This window comes from Colias philodice, chromosome 30, assembly GCF_061535455.1.
Source record: "Colias philodice isolate Cphi_HAF_F1 chromosome 30, ilColPhil1 Martin Lab GWU primary, whole genome shotgun sequence".
Classification (NCBI taxonomy): Eukaryota; Metazoa; Arthropoda; class Insecta; order Lepidoptera; family Pieridae; genus Colias; species Colias philodice.
The window spans coordinates 797,053-816,095 of NC_143115.1; the positions used below are offsets into that span (position 1 = coordinate 797,053).

The following is a 19,043-nucleotide window of genomic DNA, read 5'->3' on the forward strand; positions in this document are numbered from 1 at the left end:
ATGCCGTCGATCCATCGCTCATCAACTTTTAATAATATCATTGATTAATATGTAATATTTTATGTAATAAATAAAAATTAAAGGACCTAACGTATTAGATAAAAATTATTTAGGTAAATCTTTCAATTATGCTCTGTACGTGCTGCTCTGTGCTAATGGATTTATTGTGACTGAAATCAACTTTATGCATAAATATATAGTAAACATAAGTTTACTGCCTTCCCCTAAGCTTCCTCCTTTCTAATATTGTCGGATTTAATTTACTGTGTAATTTACAATTATTACTTTATTTTTAGTTATAATGGTAAATCGAGGAAATAGGATAATGTTTTAAAATCAATGAAACAAATCCTCAAAGCTGTGTGTTTATCTTAAAAATAGGATATTAACAGAAATTATTAGATGTATTAATAGTAGATAGAGTCATGATAGAGACTAAAAATTTTTCATACGAATATTTAGTAAGCTCCAATGTTGTTGTTATATTACAAAACATTTTGAAAACAACTGATTAAATGTTTACATCATTGAACGTTACGTTTTGAATCTACGAAATATATTAATAATGAATTTCACAATCTATTCAAATGAAAATTTCGTAAAGTAATGAAATAAACAGTACTTTTATTGCTGCGCAATATTTTTCAAAGTATTCAGATTGTTTCCCATACACATATATTGGTTTTCGTTATCTAGTAGTTTTCACATGGCATTTAATTATCTGTGCACAGCTCACAGCTGATCAATATGTCAACGTCATTACGATGAATTGTCAAACAGTAAATTTGTGTTTTGTTGCGAATTGGCATTCGCGATTTACATGTATTAAGAAATAAAATAATTTTATAAACAAAAATGATGAACTGTTTGTTTTATAGTGTAGTTATCAATGCATTCGTTGCCTGCACAGCTTCTAGATTTGAGACATATGATAATGCGTCTCAAAAAACCTTTGTTTATAACACGTAAGTGTTTTTTAATATTTATTTAATTAAATAACAACTGCGTTGTTGATAACACAATACCATCACTCTATTACAAGTTAATATCACAGTAACATAAGTTTAAAAACAAGAAATAAGACTAATAGAATATAAACTCATGAAAGTTTTTTTAACTGAAGTACATTATTCGGGAATTCCCCATAAATGATCAATTGTATTGTTTGTCATTGTTGGTATATTATGTTCTGCTATAACGGGTAATCTATACTAATACTAGCGGTCCGCCCCGGCTTCGCCCGTGGTACATGTTTACGTTTTCTCTACATAAGAACCATCCTCGTACTTCAAGGAATATAATAAAAAAAGAATTATCGAAATCGGTTCAGCTGTTCTCGAGTTATGCGCTTACCAACACATTTTGCGATTCATTTTTATATATAAGAAAGAATAAGAAGATTATAAAGAGGAAAGATTTTTATGTATGTATGTATGGTTTTCACGCATAAACTACTAGACTGATTTCAAAAATTCTTTCACCATTAGAAAGCTGCATCTTCACTGAGCAACATAGGCTATATTGCATTTTCAAAAAAATTAGAGATCCTTACAAAAATGCAATAATGTAACCCAAGGTGTAAAAAATTCCTTAATAAAAATTCTGTCATCGCGTGCGCTGTGGAATCTATTCCTTGAAGTATGAGGATGGTTCTTATGAAAAAAACGTAAACATGTAGGTACCACGGGTGAAGCCGGGGCGGACTGCTAGTTTACTATAGAAACAGTCTGACATCACCTGGGGTCAATTTGATACAAGAATATACTGTATTATATTTAAATTCAGATAATAATGTTCCAAATATGCCATGATGATTGAAATAAAAATATCATTCTTTGTATAGCTCTCACTGTACAATATATTACAATACTAGCGGTCTGCCCGGCTTTGTCCATGGTAACTACATATTATGTACGTTTTCTCTCCAAAAGAACCATCTTTGTACTTCACGAAATATTATGAAAAAGTATTAACGAAATCGGTTCAGCCGTTCTCGAGTTTTGTGCTTACCCATTGCCAATTTATTTTTATTATATAGAGATAATGTATGTGAATATTTAATGTTTTATTTATTTATTTAAATTAAATACACATAACAGGTTACAATCTTGCCGGGCCCATAGGCGACATATCAATTTCGGGAGCAGATCGCAACCCAACAAAATGTGTACAATTACTACTACAATGAGATACAGCTTACAGTTATATAAAGTGTGTTACAATAAATTCATAATTTAAAATTCAATAATTAAATATTAGATATAAAAGAAAGACAATTAAAATAATGGTTTCTTATACAATAATAACAAATTTTACAAAATTACACAACAATGACATCATTTCACTATTTGACAAACATGTTCTTTGAATATGTTTAGTCGATGATCAAATATATCAAAATCGGGAATTTTTTTGGATAATCATTTTAGTCATCATCATTATTTAATTGTTCCAGATATGGCTATGATAAATTAATTGATGTGTCTGTTAATAACACAACAACACAAATATTGGATTTCTATGAGGTGAGTAAAAATAATAAAAATAAAAACATAGATAATATATTTTTAAACTACCCACACTGAAATTAAAAATTATACTGATGCTAGCTTTCCGCTCATGGCTTCGCCCGCTTTGTCTAAAACTCAATCTTTTTTTTACTATATAAAAATACTAGCTTCCGCCCACGACTTTGTACGTGCATCCCCGTTTTTCCCCGAAATCCTTTCTTAGCGGATGCCTACGTCCTAACATCTACCTGCATGGCAAATTTCAGCCCGATACGTCCAGTGGTTTGGGCTGTGTGTTGATAGATCACTATATCAGTCACCTTTGAGTTTTATATATCTATCTATCTATAGATATAGATTTTCTAAGATTAAGACAAATATGCTATAAAGTTCGTATGGTTTCAAAGTCTGTTCTGTAATTTGTGAGTTTATTTAATGTGAATAACAATTTAATAGCACAATGTAGATGAAAACTTTTTTTGATGTAAGCATTTACTGTTTACAAGTGTATAACAATAGTAATACCTTTTTTAGCCAACGATTCAGTACAAAGGTACTTAAAAAATCGTTATTTTTATTCTAAAAAAAATTAATTTAGAAATCATATTTGAATGCTTTAAAACTAAAAATCGAATTCGATAGAACCTTATAAATATCCTAAGCGTGATATAATCAGGATTACTGCCTACTGGTACAAATAGCGCAGATATTCCGATTTCCGCGGCTTTCAATGCAAAGCTCTGAAAGTTTAGTAATAAATTTAGTTTATTATTTCGAAAATGTTTTAAATATAAACGTTTGCACGGACATTTCTCTATTTGAGGTTGTATATTAAATACATCTATGAGAGTGGAAGGATTTTTTGGAATTTGTTGAGTAATATTATTTGTGTTTTTGTCCCGAGAGAGCTTTTACTAATTGTCATTTCATTAAAAGCTCTACCTAGTACTGAGAGAGCTTTTACTTAATGTCTTATCATAAAAAGCTCATCAAGTCCTGAGAGAGCTTTTACTTAATGTCCTATCATTAAAAGCTTACCTAGTCCTGAGAGAGCTTTTACTCAGTGTCCTATCATTAAAAGCTCATCAAGTCCTGAGAGAGCTTTTACTAATTGTTCTATTATTAAAAGCTCTATCAAGTCCTGAGAGAGCTTTTACTAATTGTCCTATCATTAAAAGTTCTATCAAGTCCTGAGAGAGCTTTTACTAATTGTCCTATCATTAAAAGCTCTACCTAGTACTGAGAGAGCTTTTACTTAATGTCCTATCATTAAAAGCTCTATCAAGTCCTGAGAGAGCTTTTACTAATTGTCCTATCATTAAAAGCTCTACCTAGTACTGAGAGAGCTTTTACTAATTGTCCTATCATTAAAAGCTCTATCAAGTCCTGAGAGAGCTTTTACTAATTGTCCTATCATTAAAAGCTCTATCAAGCCCTGAGAGAGCTTTTACTTAATGTCCTATCATTAAAAGCTCTATCAAGTCCTGAGAGAGCTTTTACTTAATGTCCTATCATTAAAAGCTTACCTAGTACTGAGAGAGCTTTTACTCAGTGTCCTATCATTAAAAGCTTACCTAGTCCTGAGAGAGCTTTTACTAATTGTTCTATTATTAAAGCTCTATCAAGTCCTGAGAGAGCTTTTACTCAGTGTCCTATCATTAAAAGCTCATCAAGTCCCGAGAGAGCTTTTACTTAATATCCTATCATTAAAAGCTCTATCAAGTCCTGAGAGAGCTTTTACTAATTGTCTTATCATTAAAAGCTCTACCTATTACTGAGAGACCTTTTACTTATTGTCCTATCGTTAAAAGCTTACCTAGTTCCGAAAACTTTTATAACTTTACATTCAAGTTATTAATGTACATAATTATCTATCTCTTGCAAATTTATGATGTGAGGTCTTGCAGGATCCCTAAAAAAAATAAAAAAAAATCAACGTTTTATAATATTACTAGCGGTCCGCCTCGGCTTCGCCCGTGGTACCTACATGTTTAAACTATCCTATCTCTCAAGTTGGATCGAACTGCACATGGTGAGCGAATTTTATTGTGGTTTAGGAGTCCATTGAGGACAAACATTGTGACACGAGATTTATATATGTATATTACTAGCGACCCGCCCAGGCTTCGCACGGGTGCAATGCTGATACTAAATACACTACAGAAAAACTGTGAACGTTGTATGTATATAAAAACATAGCAACCCGCTCCGGCTTCGCACGGGTATAAAATATATAGCCAGGGCGGCCGGCCGGTACCGCCGCAAACGCTACGTCCCGCAATTTTTAAATCTGTAATATCTTCGAAAATATTAACTTAAATCATACGGTGTAAAGGGCCATATAGATCTATATTAAACTAGCAGTCCGCCCCGGCTTCGCCCGTGGTACATATTTACGTTTTCTCTACGTAAGAACCATCCTCGTACTTCAAGGAATATAATAAAAAAAGAATTAACGAAATCGGTTGAGCCGTTCTCAAGTTATGCGCTTACCAACACATTTTGGGATTCATTTTTATATTATAAGACTAGCGGTCCGCCCCGGCTTCACCCGTGGTACATGTTTACGTTTTCTCTACATAAGAACCATCCTCGTACTTCAAGGAATATAATAAAAAAAGAATTATCGAAATCGGTTCAGCCGTTCTCGAGTTATGCGCTTACCAACACATTTTGCGATTCATTTTTATATATAAGAAAAAATAATATTAACCCTATACTTGGCAAGAAAAAAATTTTTTTTTTAATTGAAAAAAAACTTATTTAATATGTTTGTACGTGGCTATAGAAGGGGTAAAAAATAATAAAAAAAATTTAATGTCAGTAAATTGTCATTTATTGAGTGTAACATATTAGATACATTGCCAAGCCCTTAACAATCAACACTATAAAATCTATGTATCTAATTTGCTACAATGCCAACTTTTCAGTGCCAAAAAAAATCAGTTTTTTTAATAAAATACTTGTAACAAAACAAAACTTAAAATGTCAATATTCTTCGTAAAATAACAAAAAATCCATACTAATATTATAAATGCGAAAGTAACTCTGTCTGTCTGTCTGTTACTCAATCACGCCTAAACTACTGAACCAATTTGCATGAAATTTGGTACGGTGATATTTTGATACCCGAGTAAGGACATAGGCTACCTTTTATTGCGAAATATGTACCACGGGCGAAGCCGCGGCGGACCACTAGTAAAATATAAAATTAATTATGTTCTTCTACAGACATATAAAATTAGAATAATTAACAGCCTTAGTACTTATGTTATTAATCTTAAATCTTAATGATTAGTAAATTGAGATCAATCAATACAATAAAGTAAAAAATCAGTCTCACAATCGTCTTTCAAATTGTCATTAAAATGCAAGTGACGCCTCAGTAATTGGAACTTCTTCAGGGTCATTATATCAGCTACTTTGTTGCTTCGCGTATGTTTAGCCCAATAATCTGTATAAGCTGGTAATTTATGAATACCCATATATTATACAAGAATTGCCAGAAAATCTTTGATAGCATTTTCTGTAACATTTATTGAATGACAATTATGAAATATTATATTAATGAAATATTCAATTGGGCTTTTCTCTTCACTTGGCTCAAACACGATTTCATCTACTTCTGCACAACCAGTAAATTTGAACCGACCCCATTTAGGTGTTAACCTTTTAGGTGGTATTGCTTTGCGTTTTACTGTGACAAGTTTAGGTCTCTTTGAACGAGTAGACGTTGAAGGAAAATTTGCAAATAATGGCGACGTTGGTGGTGACTGATGATGCCGCTTCAAGTTACTAACTCGCGGTGAAGTTAATTGTGAGGTTGCTAGTACAGATGGCGATGAAGGTGATGGTATCGGACACGAAGATCTGGTCTCAGTTGCTAATGGATTAGGCGATAAAATTGATGGCGAACAAGGATTAATCAATGGTGACTGAATTGAATGTTGACTGTATGCTTGTACTAAAGACTTTGAAGCAACTATTTCATTGACCTCAATATCGTCATCTGAGAGAAGATTTAGGTTTTCTATTGAAGATGGCAATGATGGAGGTGGCGAACTGCTATCAGAGTAAGGAAGGCGGGAGAAATATTGAACTTCGTCCTCAGAAGTATCACTTTCGTCCAAATCTGATTTTGCTCCCGGTTTTGGAACAAGAGCTACGACTTGCCGAGCTCTTCTTTGTTGTTGCGTGTTTAAGTGAGAAATTACCTGTAAAAAAATAATAATTTACATATATAATGACTACATTTTGGCCCCTTGGCTATAATCGATTTGGAAAACTTAACGAAATAGTACATCTCTACAAATCTGGCAATGTGACATATTTGATACACAGCTAAAAATATGTAGAATGTTCGCTATCTAGCAATGTATCATATTTGCTACACTTGAAAAACAATGAAGATTACATGCACTAACAATTTATTTAGGTATTGGAAAATAACGTTAGTAGTTAGAATATATAACAAGCTTTTTAAATTAGATTAGTTTTGAAAACAATTTTAACAAAATATAATAAATAATCTATAATCTTACTTTGCGATGCGTAGACGCATTCGATCGGTCCGCCATCTTGCGCTCTACTGACGATTTTAGTGTTGCAAGCACTTCAAAAGTTTTTATTTTTTGAGCATAAATATATTTTGTACCATATTAAATAATAAAAGTAAAAAAAAAACGTTAGATAAATTCTCGGGATTTTTTTAAAGTTGAATGTATCAAATTGTACACAGTACCAAGAATAGGGTTAAATGAACAATGTATTCAAGGTATTTAATTGGTTAAGGATTAATGCTGTATTGGTTAAAATCTTCGAGACTTTGTTTTATACTATGTAGTGATATCAATCCAAACAGCAAATTTTTATTTTTTATACTAATAAAAAATTATGTATATAAAATATATTTACATTTTTATCGAACTATGGTTTTATTATTTATATGCTCTAGCAGTTATAGTGTGATAGAGTTACACACATACATTCACATTGAACCATCACTACATAGTATAAAGAGTCGCTTTCCATCTGTGTATCTGAATGCTTAGATCTTCAAAACTATTCAAAAGGTTTGATGCGTTTTTTAATTGATAGAGTGATTCTAGGGAAAGGTTTTAATATATAATTTTAATAGGTTGCAGGCAATGCGGGTGAAGCCGCGGGCGGAAAGCTAGTTAATAATATTATAAGTACAGTTTTGAAATTTTCACATAAAAATGTGGAAAGATAAGATTTCTTATTAGGGAAGGTCAAGTGAAATTAATTTTATGGTCTAAGGCACAATTTGCTATGGTATTACTGTAACGATTGGTAAATGGTAGGTTAAGTTTTGAGAGTTAATGGAAAAAAAAATATGCAAATAACCACATATAAAACCAAAAGAATAAAATAATGCTCTGGCGGGAAAGCGCGAAAGACACTTCGGCGATCGAATCCCGCCTCTTGATCGAATTTTTTTCTATTCTTTAAAAATGATACTATGGCCAAATTAAGGCTATCACCTGGCTCAATGACCTTGACGATTGACGAATGACCTTAAACTTGACGATTCTGTCACTGCGTTTGAATTTGTTTTTTTTTTGAACATCCATTTCTAATTTTGACAGGACTCCGACTTATACTCTGGCTACCCAACGAGAGTACACGTCAGCACAAATAAATCTATAAATGGCGTCTACCCGCTGTTTGTTACAGCTGCACAACAGAAAAGTAAGTTATTTTTAACGTTAATGTTTTAGAAATACACAATACAGGTATAAATTAAGTACTTTGTGGGAATACTTGTTACTGACTTATAATTAAGGTAATGTAAATTTTGATTTTCTTAAACTACCCACAATTATTGTAAACAAGCTGTGCTCCACGGCTTCACCCGCGTGGTTCCTCTTATGTTGGTCTTAGCGTAATGATATATAGCCTATAGCCTTTCTCGATAAATGGGCTATCAAACACCGAAAGAATTTTTCAAATCGGACCCGTAGTTCCTGAGATTAGCGCGTTCAAACAAACTCTTCAGCTTTATAATATTAGTATAGATAATATTATGTTTAAGGTGTATCTTCATGGGAGCTACCTCTGCTGGTGACGACAAAACATGCAGTGTTGCAATTTAACGACATGCAGCGTACTCTGTGCCCGCATGACGCAGGACCTAGTAAGTTAATGTTGCCAGCTTTTTATCCGGGGTTTTGGCGCGAAATACATAACTTGTAAATGTGACGTTATACAAAAATAAATGTTTTATCTATACTTTACAATTTTACATGCTATGGGAATAAAAATAATATCATTTAGCACTTTATGGAATTCTTTAATTATTTTGAATTAAAGTATTTTTGGTAATTCACCAAATTCATTACACCTAATTCGTTTATTGTATTTTAGTGTTATAATATTTTTAGATATAACATCGCAAAGTCGACCCACATTGACATTAGCGACATCTAGTCCAACTGATGTAAATGTTCGGATAAAATTGAAGAGAGTTATGGATTTCTATTTGGAAGTGAATAAGGTAAAATAAATAATGTGGTTGATCGTTATATGAAAATAGTTGTATTAATTTTGATAAATTTTTGAATAGGGATAGATGAGAGATTAAAGAGATAGAAAAAAGGTAATTTTGGTTGTGATAATGTTGTGATTGAATCTAGTTAAATTTATAATTACTAAAATTAATCTAACAATTACGCTAATGATTATTAAAAAAAAAATAAGGCTATATAAAAACAATCTGTTTTCCCCATATTTATTATAATATGTACAAGTTTTGCTTAACTTCCAGGAAGTAAAACTGAACGTTACACCAAGCACACCAAAATACTATTATTTCTCATTCGATAGAGACCCGTGGAATGTTAGTGCAATTCAACGTGGTATATTACCTAGGTAAGTGACAAAATAAATTTAAAATTGTTAACATTTGACATTGACGTGTAGTAAACAACTAGACTGAAGACTCACAATCGTACAACAAACAACTAGACTGAAGACTCACAATCATTCAACAAACAACCAGACTGAAGACTCATAGTTAACCTCAAACTTTGCTTTGCATTAAGCGGGGTTTTTAATGAGCGATACAAGTAGACTTTGAACATTACTATCATAACTAAGGTGTTTCAATGAATGTATGACTTTTACCTGTAAGATAAATCATGAATTTTGTTATTTATAAAAATAAATATAAATATTGGTTTTTGACAATATTTTCTCAGAAAAATACTAAATGGCGTTATAACGAATAATTACGTATTATTTATATATTTTTTTACAGTTTTATTATATGAATATATTACAATTACAATAATATTTCAGGTTTAACTACACAATACCAAAGAGTGTGTTATTAAATATAAAATCAGACGATGATATATGTGCTACTATATCTATTCAAAATAATTCAGTAAGTTTGTTTATAGATATGTATTTTATTATCTTTAAATGTTTTTGTTCGAAGTAAATAATATTTAGAAATTTGCTATATTAAATGTAAGGTATTCCATTTGTTTTATTTAAAACATCAATCTTTATGTATAGATTTAAACTATGGTTTCCTTCATTTTGATTTAATTAAAAAATTTCTTTGAATTATTATACTTGATATTTTTGGTCCTTCAAACCGGATCTCACAGTTACAATAATTTACAATGCTTTATTCAATTAACTAGCTTACCGCCCGCGGCTTCGCCCGCTTTGTCTAAAACCTAATAAATTATATACTAAAACCTTCCTCTTGAATCACTCTATCTATTAAAAAAAACCACATCAAAATCCGTTGCGTAGTTTTATAGATTTAAGCATACAAAGGGATATAGGGAAATAGGGACAGAGAAAGCGACTTTGTTTTATACTATGTAGTGATATTTCTTTAAATTTATCATACTATTGAAAAAATCACCTTCTAAATACGTTTTTTCAGTGTCCAGTATTCGACAATGAAAAAGATATGTTATATCAAGGGTACCACTTCACTATGACTACTAAAGGTGGGATTACCATCACAGTAAGTATAATTTTATAATAAGAGTGTAAGAGTATTTTCTTTATGTGCTGTTATATTTATAATAAACTATCTGGATAAATTTATAAAGAATAGAAAAAAATCGATCACTCAGCGGGACTCGAACCCGCATCCTTTCGCGCCATTCCGGGTTTCGGACGCCTGACCAATTCAGCCACTCGTGACCCGCCAGAGCAATCGAATTTATTCTATTCTTTCAGTTTTATGTGTCTAAGGGACACACCGCGCGCCATCTATAACTATTATACATATATAAACTATCTGTTCAATCGTATTTTTATAAGAAACTAGCCTGTGAGTTGTGATTTTGTATTTTATAATAAGAAAAATCGTCGAATGCTTATGCTTTCTTTACTAATTGTCTTTTACTAAAACTCTTTCTGTTACACTTTGCAGCAATCAATGTTCCCAAACGGTTTCTACGTAGTGTTCATTGTGAAAGAGAGCGATGAGGAGTGCACGGGTGTGAGCGAGACGGAAAGTGTGGGCGGGGCTAATGGCAGGGTGAAGGGGTTCACGTGAGTTGATGTTTTAGCATTCCTTCACTTATTTCATTTATCATTTAAATAAATATTTGGGTACAATTTTGACACGATGTGATCCCATACTAAGCTTTCGCTTGTACATACATATGTATATAATTTTTAATAAATATTTATATAGATAATTAACACCCAGACACAGAGCAAACCTCTATTTAATTCCTAAATATTGTTAATTTATTTATTTCTCCAGTTTAACAGTTAGTACAGCAGCTACTACAAGTGACTTTCTGCTCGGAGCTCTAGCGTCACTTGCGCTAATAATACTAGTCGCTGCGTTGGCTCCGCTTGGGAATATGCTCACTTGTAGACATACAGGTAGGGTATATTTTTTAAATGCTTTTTAGTTGATTTTTTGTTGTTTGAATAGATTTTTGGTGGATTATTTGTTGATTTTTGTCGATGTTGTTGAAGTGTATTGAATATAAAATGTTATAAACATGATAATTTGGCGAAAGACGCGGGTTCGAATCCCACCGCGTAATCGATTCTAAAATTTTTATGATAATTGCAGCAAAAAAAAGTTTATTTAATTTGCAAGTTACATACTTTGAAATGCTTTATGTTATATTTTTTTGTTCAAATTCAAATTCAAATTCAAAATGATTTATTGTGATTGTTGTTGAGTTTTTAATATTATTGAATTGAAATTTATACAAAATATTTAAGTAAAATAAACTTTTTTTATAGAATTTATATTAATAGAAGAAACAGTGGTGCCATCTACCTCTCGCGAAAGTACAGAAACAGAAGCTGTAATTAAGAATAGTGATGGTGAGTCTATATAATTCTAGCTAAGTATTATAAGTACAATTTGTTTTTATAAAATAAAGAGACAAATTGTCAAAAAGTCTGTTTTTATGTAAAAGTATTATGTGGCAAAATTACTACATTGAAAATGATTTAAGCATATTGAAAAAATAACAATTTATCAACAAAAAATATAAGAAAATGATTATATAATGATTATACATATACAGTAGACCCGCGGTATTCCGACAATCGTTTTGCAAGGCCTTGTCGAAGTATCGAATTTGTCGGATTATAGGGTGCTGCCTACAGATCCCTCTATAGTCCGGATGTTTTTACGCAAGAGTATCTTGTAATTCGACAAATTACGGACCCAATGATAAGATAAGATGTTATAGGTAGTTCTGTTTCAGAAGTAGGTACAAATCATGTTTCATTGTATATTTTGGAAAAAAATATGGATTAAGCAGCTATAGACATGTCGGATGACAGGGGGCGACAGATAGGCCAGGGGCCGGTGTAACGCGGGTCTACTTTATTTGATTTAATTTCTTCTAGATTCAGATGCAGAATCGGAAGATGAGTTACAAGGAAGGTCCCTTCCTATACCTTTAAATGTAGCCGGATTGAGCCGAAAGAGTAAAACTTGTAATAGACGGTCGGATAGGTAAGAAATAGGTTTATGTATAGACCTTGTTATATTGAATAAGAGCGGTTTTTAAAAAAAGTAAAAGGGGTTACGATATGTAGTATGTGAAGTATATGATTAAAATAATAATAACAGAAGTAAGAATATAATAATCATAGAAGTTTTAGTACCAACTAAGGTGATTACTTTGAAAGAAAGTTATAACAAATTCTTGAGAGCCGGGAGAGGAATATTTCAGATATTAAAAAAACACTTGAGCATTTAATCAATTTATTTTGTTTACTTAATATACAGTATATCACAGACACATTTTTACTTTGTATTGAACGATACATATTTACAAATAGGTACATAGCGCATAGATACATAGAACACGTACAAGTATAATAGAATAGATAATTTTCTAGATATTTCTGGAGTGCTTTAACAGTGGCGGTCGTGTATGCATTACCAGTTGTACAATTATTATTCACATATCAAAGGGTAAGTTTTAATAAAATCAAACATTTATTTAACTAGACTTTAGAAACACCTTATAATCGTCAGCAAAAAAGAAGATATTTATTATGATACATCATTGACTTACTTACAATAAAGAACTAGTCTCACAATCACGCTTAAAATGTTCGATGCAAAATCTCTGCCTAGTATTGGGCAGAGTTTTCTTATAATTTGTTTGTCTGTGAGTTTGGTAGTTTTGATAGCTTTCTACTGGTGAAAATCTCTTCAAAATCGGTTAAGTATCTAATTGAGTTTATCCATTGGGTTTAGTATGGGACACGGAACATATGAAAATGATGTATATTTCAATAAAAATACTACAAATTTGCTAAACCATTACAGATGGTGTTTCAAACCGGTGATCAAGATGTGTGCTACTACAATTTCCTATGCGCTCACCCATTGGGGCCTCTGGCTGATTTTAATCACGTCTACTCCAATATTGGTTACATCATTTTGGGCTTAGCATTTATGGTGCAAGCGAGATGCAGACATGTGCGCTATGGTGGTAATCAGGTAATGTCTATTTTTACAAGAAATAGACAGTATTAAAAAACGAGCACCGTGTCAGAAGTGAAACTTTTTTGGCAAGATTCAAAAATAATAATAGTATCTGTATCTATATCTGTATTTCTATCTATATATGTATCATTATCAAAGAAGAAGAGCAAGGTATACCTCAGCACCTAGCTATCTGTACCTGTATCTCTACCTGTACCTGTACCTGTATCTTAATAATACTATTATAAAGGCGAAAGTTTGTATGGATGTTTGTTACTCTTTCACGTAAAAACTACTGAACCGATTACAATGAAATTTAGCACACATATAGAGGGTAACTTGGATTAACACATAGGATAGGTTTTATCCCGGAAATCCCACGGGAACGGGAACTATGCGGGTTTTCCTTTGAAAACGCGGGCGAAGCCGCGGGCGGAAATCTAGTTATCATATAATTCCAGGAGCAAGGTATACCTCAGCACCTAGCTATCTGTACCTGTATCTCTACCTGTACCTGTATTTGCATTTCTCTATCGATACCTGTATATCTGTACCTCTATATCTACCTGTACCTATATTATCATATAATTCCAGGAGCAAGGTATACCTCAGCACCTAGCCATCTGTACCTGTATTTGCATTTCTCTATCTCTACCTGTACCTGTATCTTTATTTACAGGAGCAAGGTATACCCCAGCACCTGGGTTTGTTCTACTCAATGGGTCTTGCGTTAGCCATGGAAGGTCTCCTGTCAGCTTGCTACCATTTGTGCCCTAATAAAATGAATTTTCAGTTTGGTAAGATTTAGTACTTACTAATATACTACTACTTACTACTAGACTACTATTACTTTAAGTTTTAATACTAATTTTAAAACCTACAATTTTGCACTAGGCAGAAAGCATATCTGACCAACACTTTTTCGTAGTTTTTTGGTCAGTAATTTTCCTTTTAATCTTAAAAATTTATTTATTAATACCTACGTTCCTTTGGAACTAATTATTTTTACCCTAAAGGATATTTTTCATCAAAAAATTAAAATAAATATCATGATGAATATTTTTTTTCCAGACTCATCATTCATGTACGTAATTGCTGTGCTGTGTATAGTGAAACTTTATCAATCGAGACATCCAGATGTAAACGCAAGCGCGCATGCCACTTTTATGTTACTGGCACTCTTGATGGCTATCGGTAAGGTTAAAATTCATAAAAAATGATCATCCTTTTTTCAATTGGGTATCAATATAGATAATCAATGAAGTGTGTATGTTTCGTTTTATATTAAAAATGGCTGAACCGATTTTGAAACGTTTCGAAAATTTTGCATTTTGCAAAGTTATTTTTTCGTAATTTATATCGTTCTCTACGAACAAATTAACTTTAACAAGGAAAATATGAAATAAATCAGTGATAATTTATTTATATATTTTATCAAAAAAATACTAAAAAGTGGCAACCCTTAATTCAATAACTTGATAATATAAAAAAAATATTTACATCTTTTAAGGTTTCCTCGGCATAATGTACCCAAGCGTATATTTCTGGGTATTTTTCACCATCATGCATCTGGCCGTATGTTTTGTGTTCACTTTCAAAATATATTACGTGGGGAGATTTAAAATGGGTGAGTTTTAACAACACGTAGATAAAAATGTCATAATTCATAAGAACACAGTGTATCACAAAACATCACAACACAACACAGTGTAGCACAATGCAACACGATGCTTAACAACAGAACAACGTGAAGCCTAATGCAACACGACACAGCACAACACATTATAAAACATGCAACATAATACAGCACAATACAACATATTATGACATACTGTAGCACATTGTAAAACGACACAGCACAACAGATTGCATCACAGTTCAACTTAATAAAATGAAAATAAAAACTCCCATATATTTATAAATGACAGATTCCAAATCCAAATATTACATTTTATTTTTGAAGTGAAACTTCTTTAGGCGCGTTGAGAGTAAAATATCAAGGTCGCGTCATGGCAATAACGTCACGTCATGGAGTAAAGCGACGATTTTGGTATTTTTTAATTTAGCCAAAGAAGTTTCACTTCTAACACGTGTGCTCGACACACACTTTTTTATTGTAACAGTACAATTTTGACTATTTTACTGTATTATATTTAACTGTAATATATTTTTCAGAGTGGACAATACCTCGCACAGCGGTCCGATCTATAAGACAGCACGGTTGGCTTGCTTTCAAGCCGAATTATACGGCTCGAGCTGTTCTTATTGCTATAGCTAATTTGGCGAACATTGCATTGGCTGCCTATGGGTGAGTGTGAAACACATACGCATACATACATACAAACAAATACACGGAAAGACACACATACATACACACACAAACACACATTATATAACTACTGAATAGTTAAGTATAATTAACTTTACAATTTTGTAAAAAAAAAGGTTAAAATTGGTTAAAAAAGTCCGTGCGGCATTGTAAAATATTAATTTAAAAACACCTTATTTTGTGGCAGTAATGTTCAAACTGTATTGTATCATTTATAAAATTCACACAATTTTTGAATGATTGTGAGTTTAGTTGTTTATTAAATCTTGTACGATCAGTGCTGTTTCGAGCTTGTTAAGGGCAGCTTTTTACTGTGTTTGTTCGCCTCATTTAGACTTTAAAACATATAAATGAAATATTTTTGTACATGTTTGTGCGTCAAATTTGTCTTTTACATTTTCCAGCCTTTACGAGCACAACAAGGACTTCGCTCGTCACTTGCTAGCGATATTAATGGGGAATACCATATTATATAACGGTGGTTACGTAATAATGAAGTTAGTTCACCGCGAGCGAGTACCGGCCGCGGGCTGGTTGTGGTTTGCATTAGCGCATGTTGTTTGGGGATTGGCTGCTTATTTGTTTCTGAGTTCGCGGACTAAGTGGTCGGTAAGTGATTGTGAGTGTGAGTTGGAGTGTTGTGAGTTTTAGTTAGTGTGAGTTGTGAGTGAATGATACACTCAGTATTGATGATTATAATATGAGTGAGTGTGAGTTGGAGTGTTGTGAGTTTTAGTATTGAGTTGTGAGTGAATTATACAATATTGTTCCTTAGTTCGAGGACTAAGTGGTCGGTAAGTGAGTGTGAGCAATCGAATTTATTCTATTCTTTCAGTTTTGTGTGTCTAAGGGACACACCGCGCGCCATCTATTGAGATGATTAACAACCATCCCAACCAATATGAAACACTTTTCAGTGAATACAATATTGTAACAATGGAACACAACCTTTTTTGTTGAAATTGATATTTTTTGGTTTTATAGCATTCAAATGCTTTATAAATATTAAATATAAATTTATAAAGAATGGCGCGAAAGGATGCGGGTTCGAGTCCCGCCTCGTGATCAAATTTTTCTATTCTTTATAAATTTATATTTAATATTTATAAAGCATTTGAATGCTATAAAACCAAAAAATATCAATTTCACGTGATTGTGAGTTTGAGTGATGTGAGTTGTGAGTTTTAGTATTGATTGATTGTGAGTTGTGAGTGAATGATACACTCAGTATTGATGATTATAATATGAGTGAGTGTGAGTCTTGAATATGCTAACTTGACAGTTGTCAACATTTGATTTTAAATATGTAAGTTCAATGAAACAATATAAATATTTAAATAAATATTTTTTTTTTCAATCAATGTTGAATTAGAATGCTCATTTAAACTTTTCTTCTCAGTTTGAAATATTGCGACAAAAAAAATATGCAAAGATTATATGTTTTCAATTTTTATCTATATTTCGCCGTTTCTATTAATCAATGTGAATCATATTAAAGTTTTTTTTAATTTGTATTTGAATTCCATTTTTTACATACAATCGGAATTTAAGTAAAAAATATTGTTTAAAATTTGCATCATATAGTTAGTCTATGTGAATATAGTTTCTCGTCTATAGGCAAAATTTTTTCAACACTTTATAATTTAAATATTATTTTCAGGAAACACCAGCCCAATCTCGCACACATAACGCATTATGTGACGCAATGGGCGTATTCGATACACACGACTTATGGCATTTAGCCTCCGCGGCGGCCATGTTTTTTTCGTTTAACGCTCTTCTAATATTGGACGAACCATTGGACAATACGCCTAGGCATTTGATACCAGTGTTTTAGGTTATAAGTGTTTTATTTTTAAGTGCAATAAAGTTTAATGAAATAACCTGTATGTATGGGTTATTAGCTGTCCGGGAAATCTGCCTTACTCTTATAACTCAGGGGTATTTTCTGACCTACCTGATATGCACACAAAATTTAATGAGAATCGGTCAAGCCGTTTCGGAGTATGCTAACTTACATTGTGGCACTAGAATCTTATATGTATATTAGATATGGAAATTTTAATGTCTATGTGGATAGTGCTTTATTTCTAGAAATGTATATTTACTAGTACTTTTTTATTACATTGAGACGTTAAGTGAGTGCTATGATTTGAAGTAAGTATAGTGGGAAAGTGAAAGAATAATATGTCAATAAGTTTTATTATATAAATAATGTACTACTTATAGATATATTGATATATAATAAACTACTAGACTCACAATAATGTTCAGAAATTGTCTGAAGCAAAACTCTGTTTACGCATGTATTAGGCAGAGTTTTTATGAGTGATACAATAGACTTTGAACATTACTGCGACGAAATAAGGTGTTAATTTCAATGAATGCTTTATATGGAATTTTATTGACGACCTTTTGATATATGATTGTGACTCTAGTTGTTTTTAGTATTGCAATGTATTGAAGATAGAGTAGAGAATATACAGTTGGCTATAGAAGGAAATGTTTGCTGAGAAAGTTTGATCTTTTGAAAGAAAGATAGTTGTACCTTATCTATCTTTTTCTTTGCTACCTTAGGTACTATTATCCATACTAATATATGCTAATATTATAAATGCGAAAGTAACTCTGTCTGTTACTCAATCACGCCTAAACTACTGAATTTGCATGAGATCTGGTATGGAGATATTTTGATACCCGAGAAAGGACATAGGCTACTTTTTATTGCGAAATATGTACCACGGGCGAAGCCGGGGCGGACCGCTAGTATTGTATAAATATATTTATATGATGATACTTAGCTAATTTTGTTTCAAATGAATTTACCTGGTGTAAGAAATTTGTATTTAATTGTCCTTGTTATAAACGTCATGTGAAACAGAAAATCTTAAATAGGTATTTTATAACACTAATGTTGTGTATAATTAGTGTTGCAATGAATTGCGTATTATCTCATTATTTTTATTTTAAGAATAATATTATTTTTTTAATAAAATGTTAAGAATGTTTAGTTAAGTACCTACCTATATATTTTTTATTATTAAATATTTAGAGCCTGTTTCACGACTTGCTGATAATTTAAAACTAAACTGTCGTCTGTCGATAAAATTGTCGTTTTATCTGACAGATAAGCTAAGCAGAAAATACCCAAAAATTGTGCATAAATAATATTATTATGCTCTCTTTCATATTATCATGAATTATTCTAAATTGTCTACTTATTTTTGTTTAACTA

At 31.9% G+C, this 19,043-nt stretch overlaps 1 protein-coding gene and 1 pseudogene across 2 annotated transcripts; one reads left to right on the forward strand and one right to left on the reverse strand.

The window, feature by feature from the left end:
* The first annotated feature begins 769 nt into the window (after positions 1-769).
* Positions 770-18,391, forward strand: LOC149475346 (SID1 transmembrane family member 1-like). Its single transcript, XM_089713365.1, has 20 exons — positions 770-965; positions 2,456-2,525; positions 8,120-8,222; positions 8,566-8,667; positions 8,915-9,027; positions 9,298-9,401; positions 9,831-9,918; positions 10,435-10,518; positions 10,933-11,054; positions 11,272-11,396; positions 11,769-11,852; positions 12,387-12,495; positions 12,885-12,960; positions 13,321-13,494; positions 14,159-14,276; positions 14,551-14,673; positions 14,990-15,106; positions 15,655-15,787; positions 16,213-16,417; positions 17,469-18,391. Exons 1-20 carry the CDS (start codon positions 856-858, stop codon positions 17,643-17,645), a joined length of 2,337 nt encoding a protein of 778 aa, XP_089569491.1. The 5' UTR covers positions 770-855; the 3' UTR covers positions 17,646-18,391.
* LOC149475347 (uncharacterized) lies at positions 5,745-7,087 on the reverse strand (annotated as a pseudogene). The gene is made up of 2 exons (XR_016318049.1): positions 7,052-7,087; positions 5,745-6,724 (listed from the first exon to the last, which is right to left on the reverse strand). The product of XR_016318049.1 is annotated as an uncharacterized LOC149475347 (transcript).
* Positions 18,392-19,043: the final 652 nt, after the last annotated feature.

Excerpts from the sequence above, each read along its gene's own strand:
- LOC149475346 (XM_089713365.1), top strand. The coding sequence starts at position 856 with ATGATGAACTGTTTGTTTTATAGTGTAGTTATCAATGCATTCGTTGCC. Across the intron at positions 2,526-8,119 it reads AAATATTGGATTTCTATGAG|GACTCCGACTTATACTCTGG; the intron begins GTGAGTAAAAAT and ends TAATTTTGACAG. Across the intron at positions 13,495-14,158 it reads TGCGCTATGGTGGTAATCAG|GAGCAAGGTATACCCCAGCA; the intron begins GTAATGTCTATT and ends CTTTATTTACAG.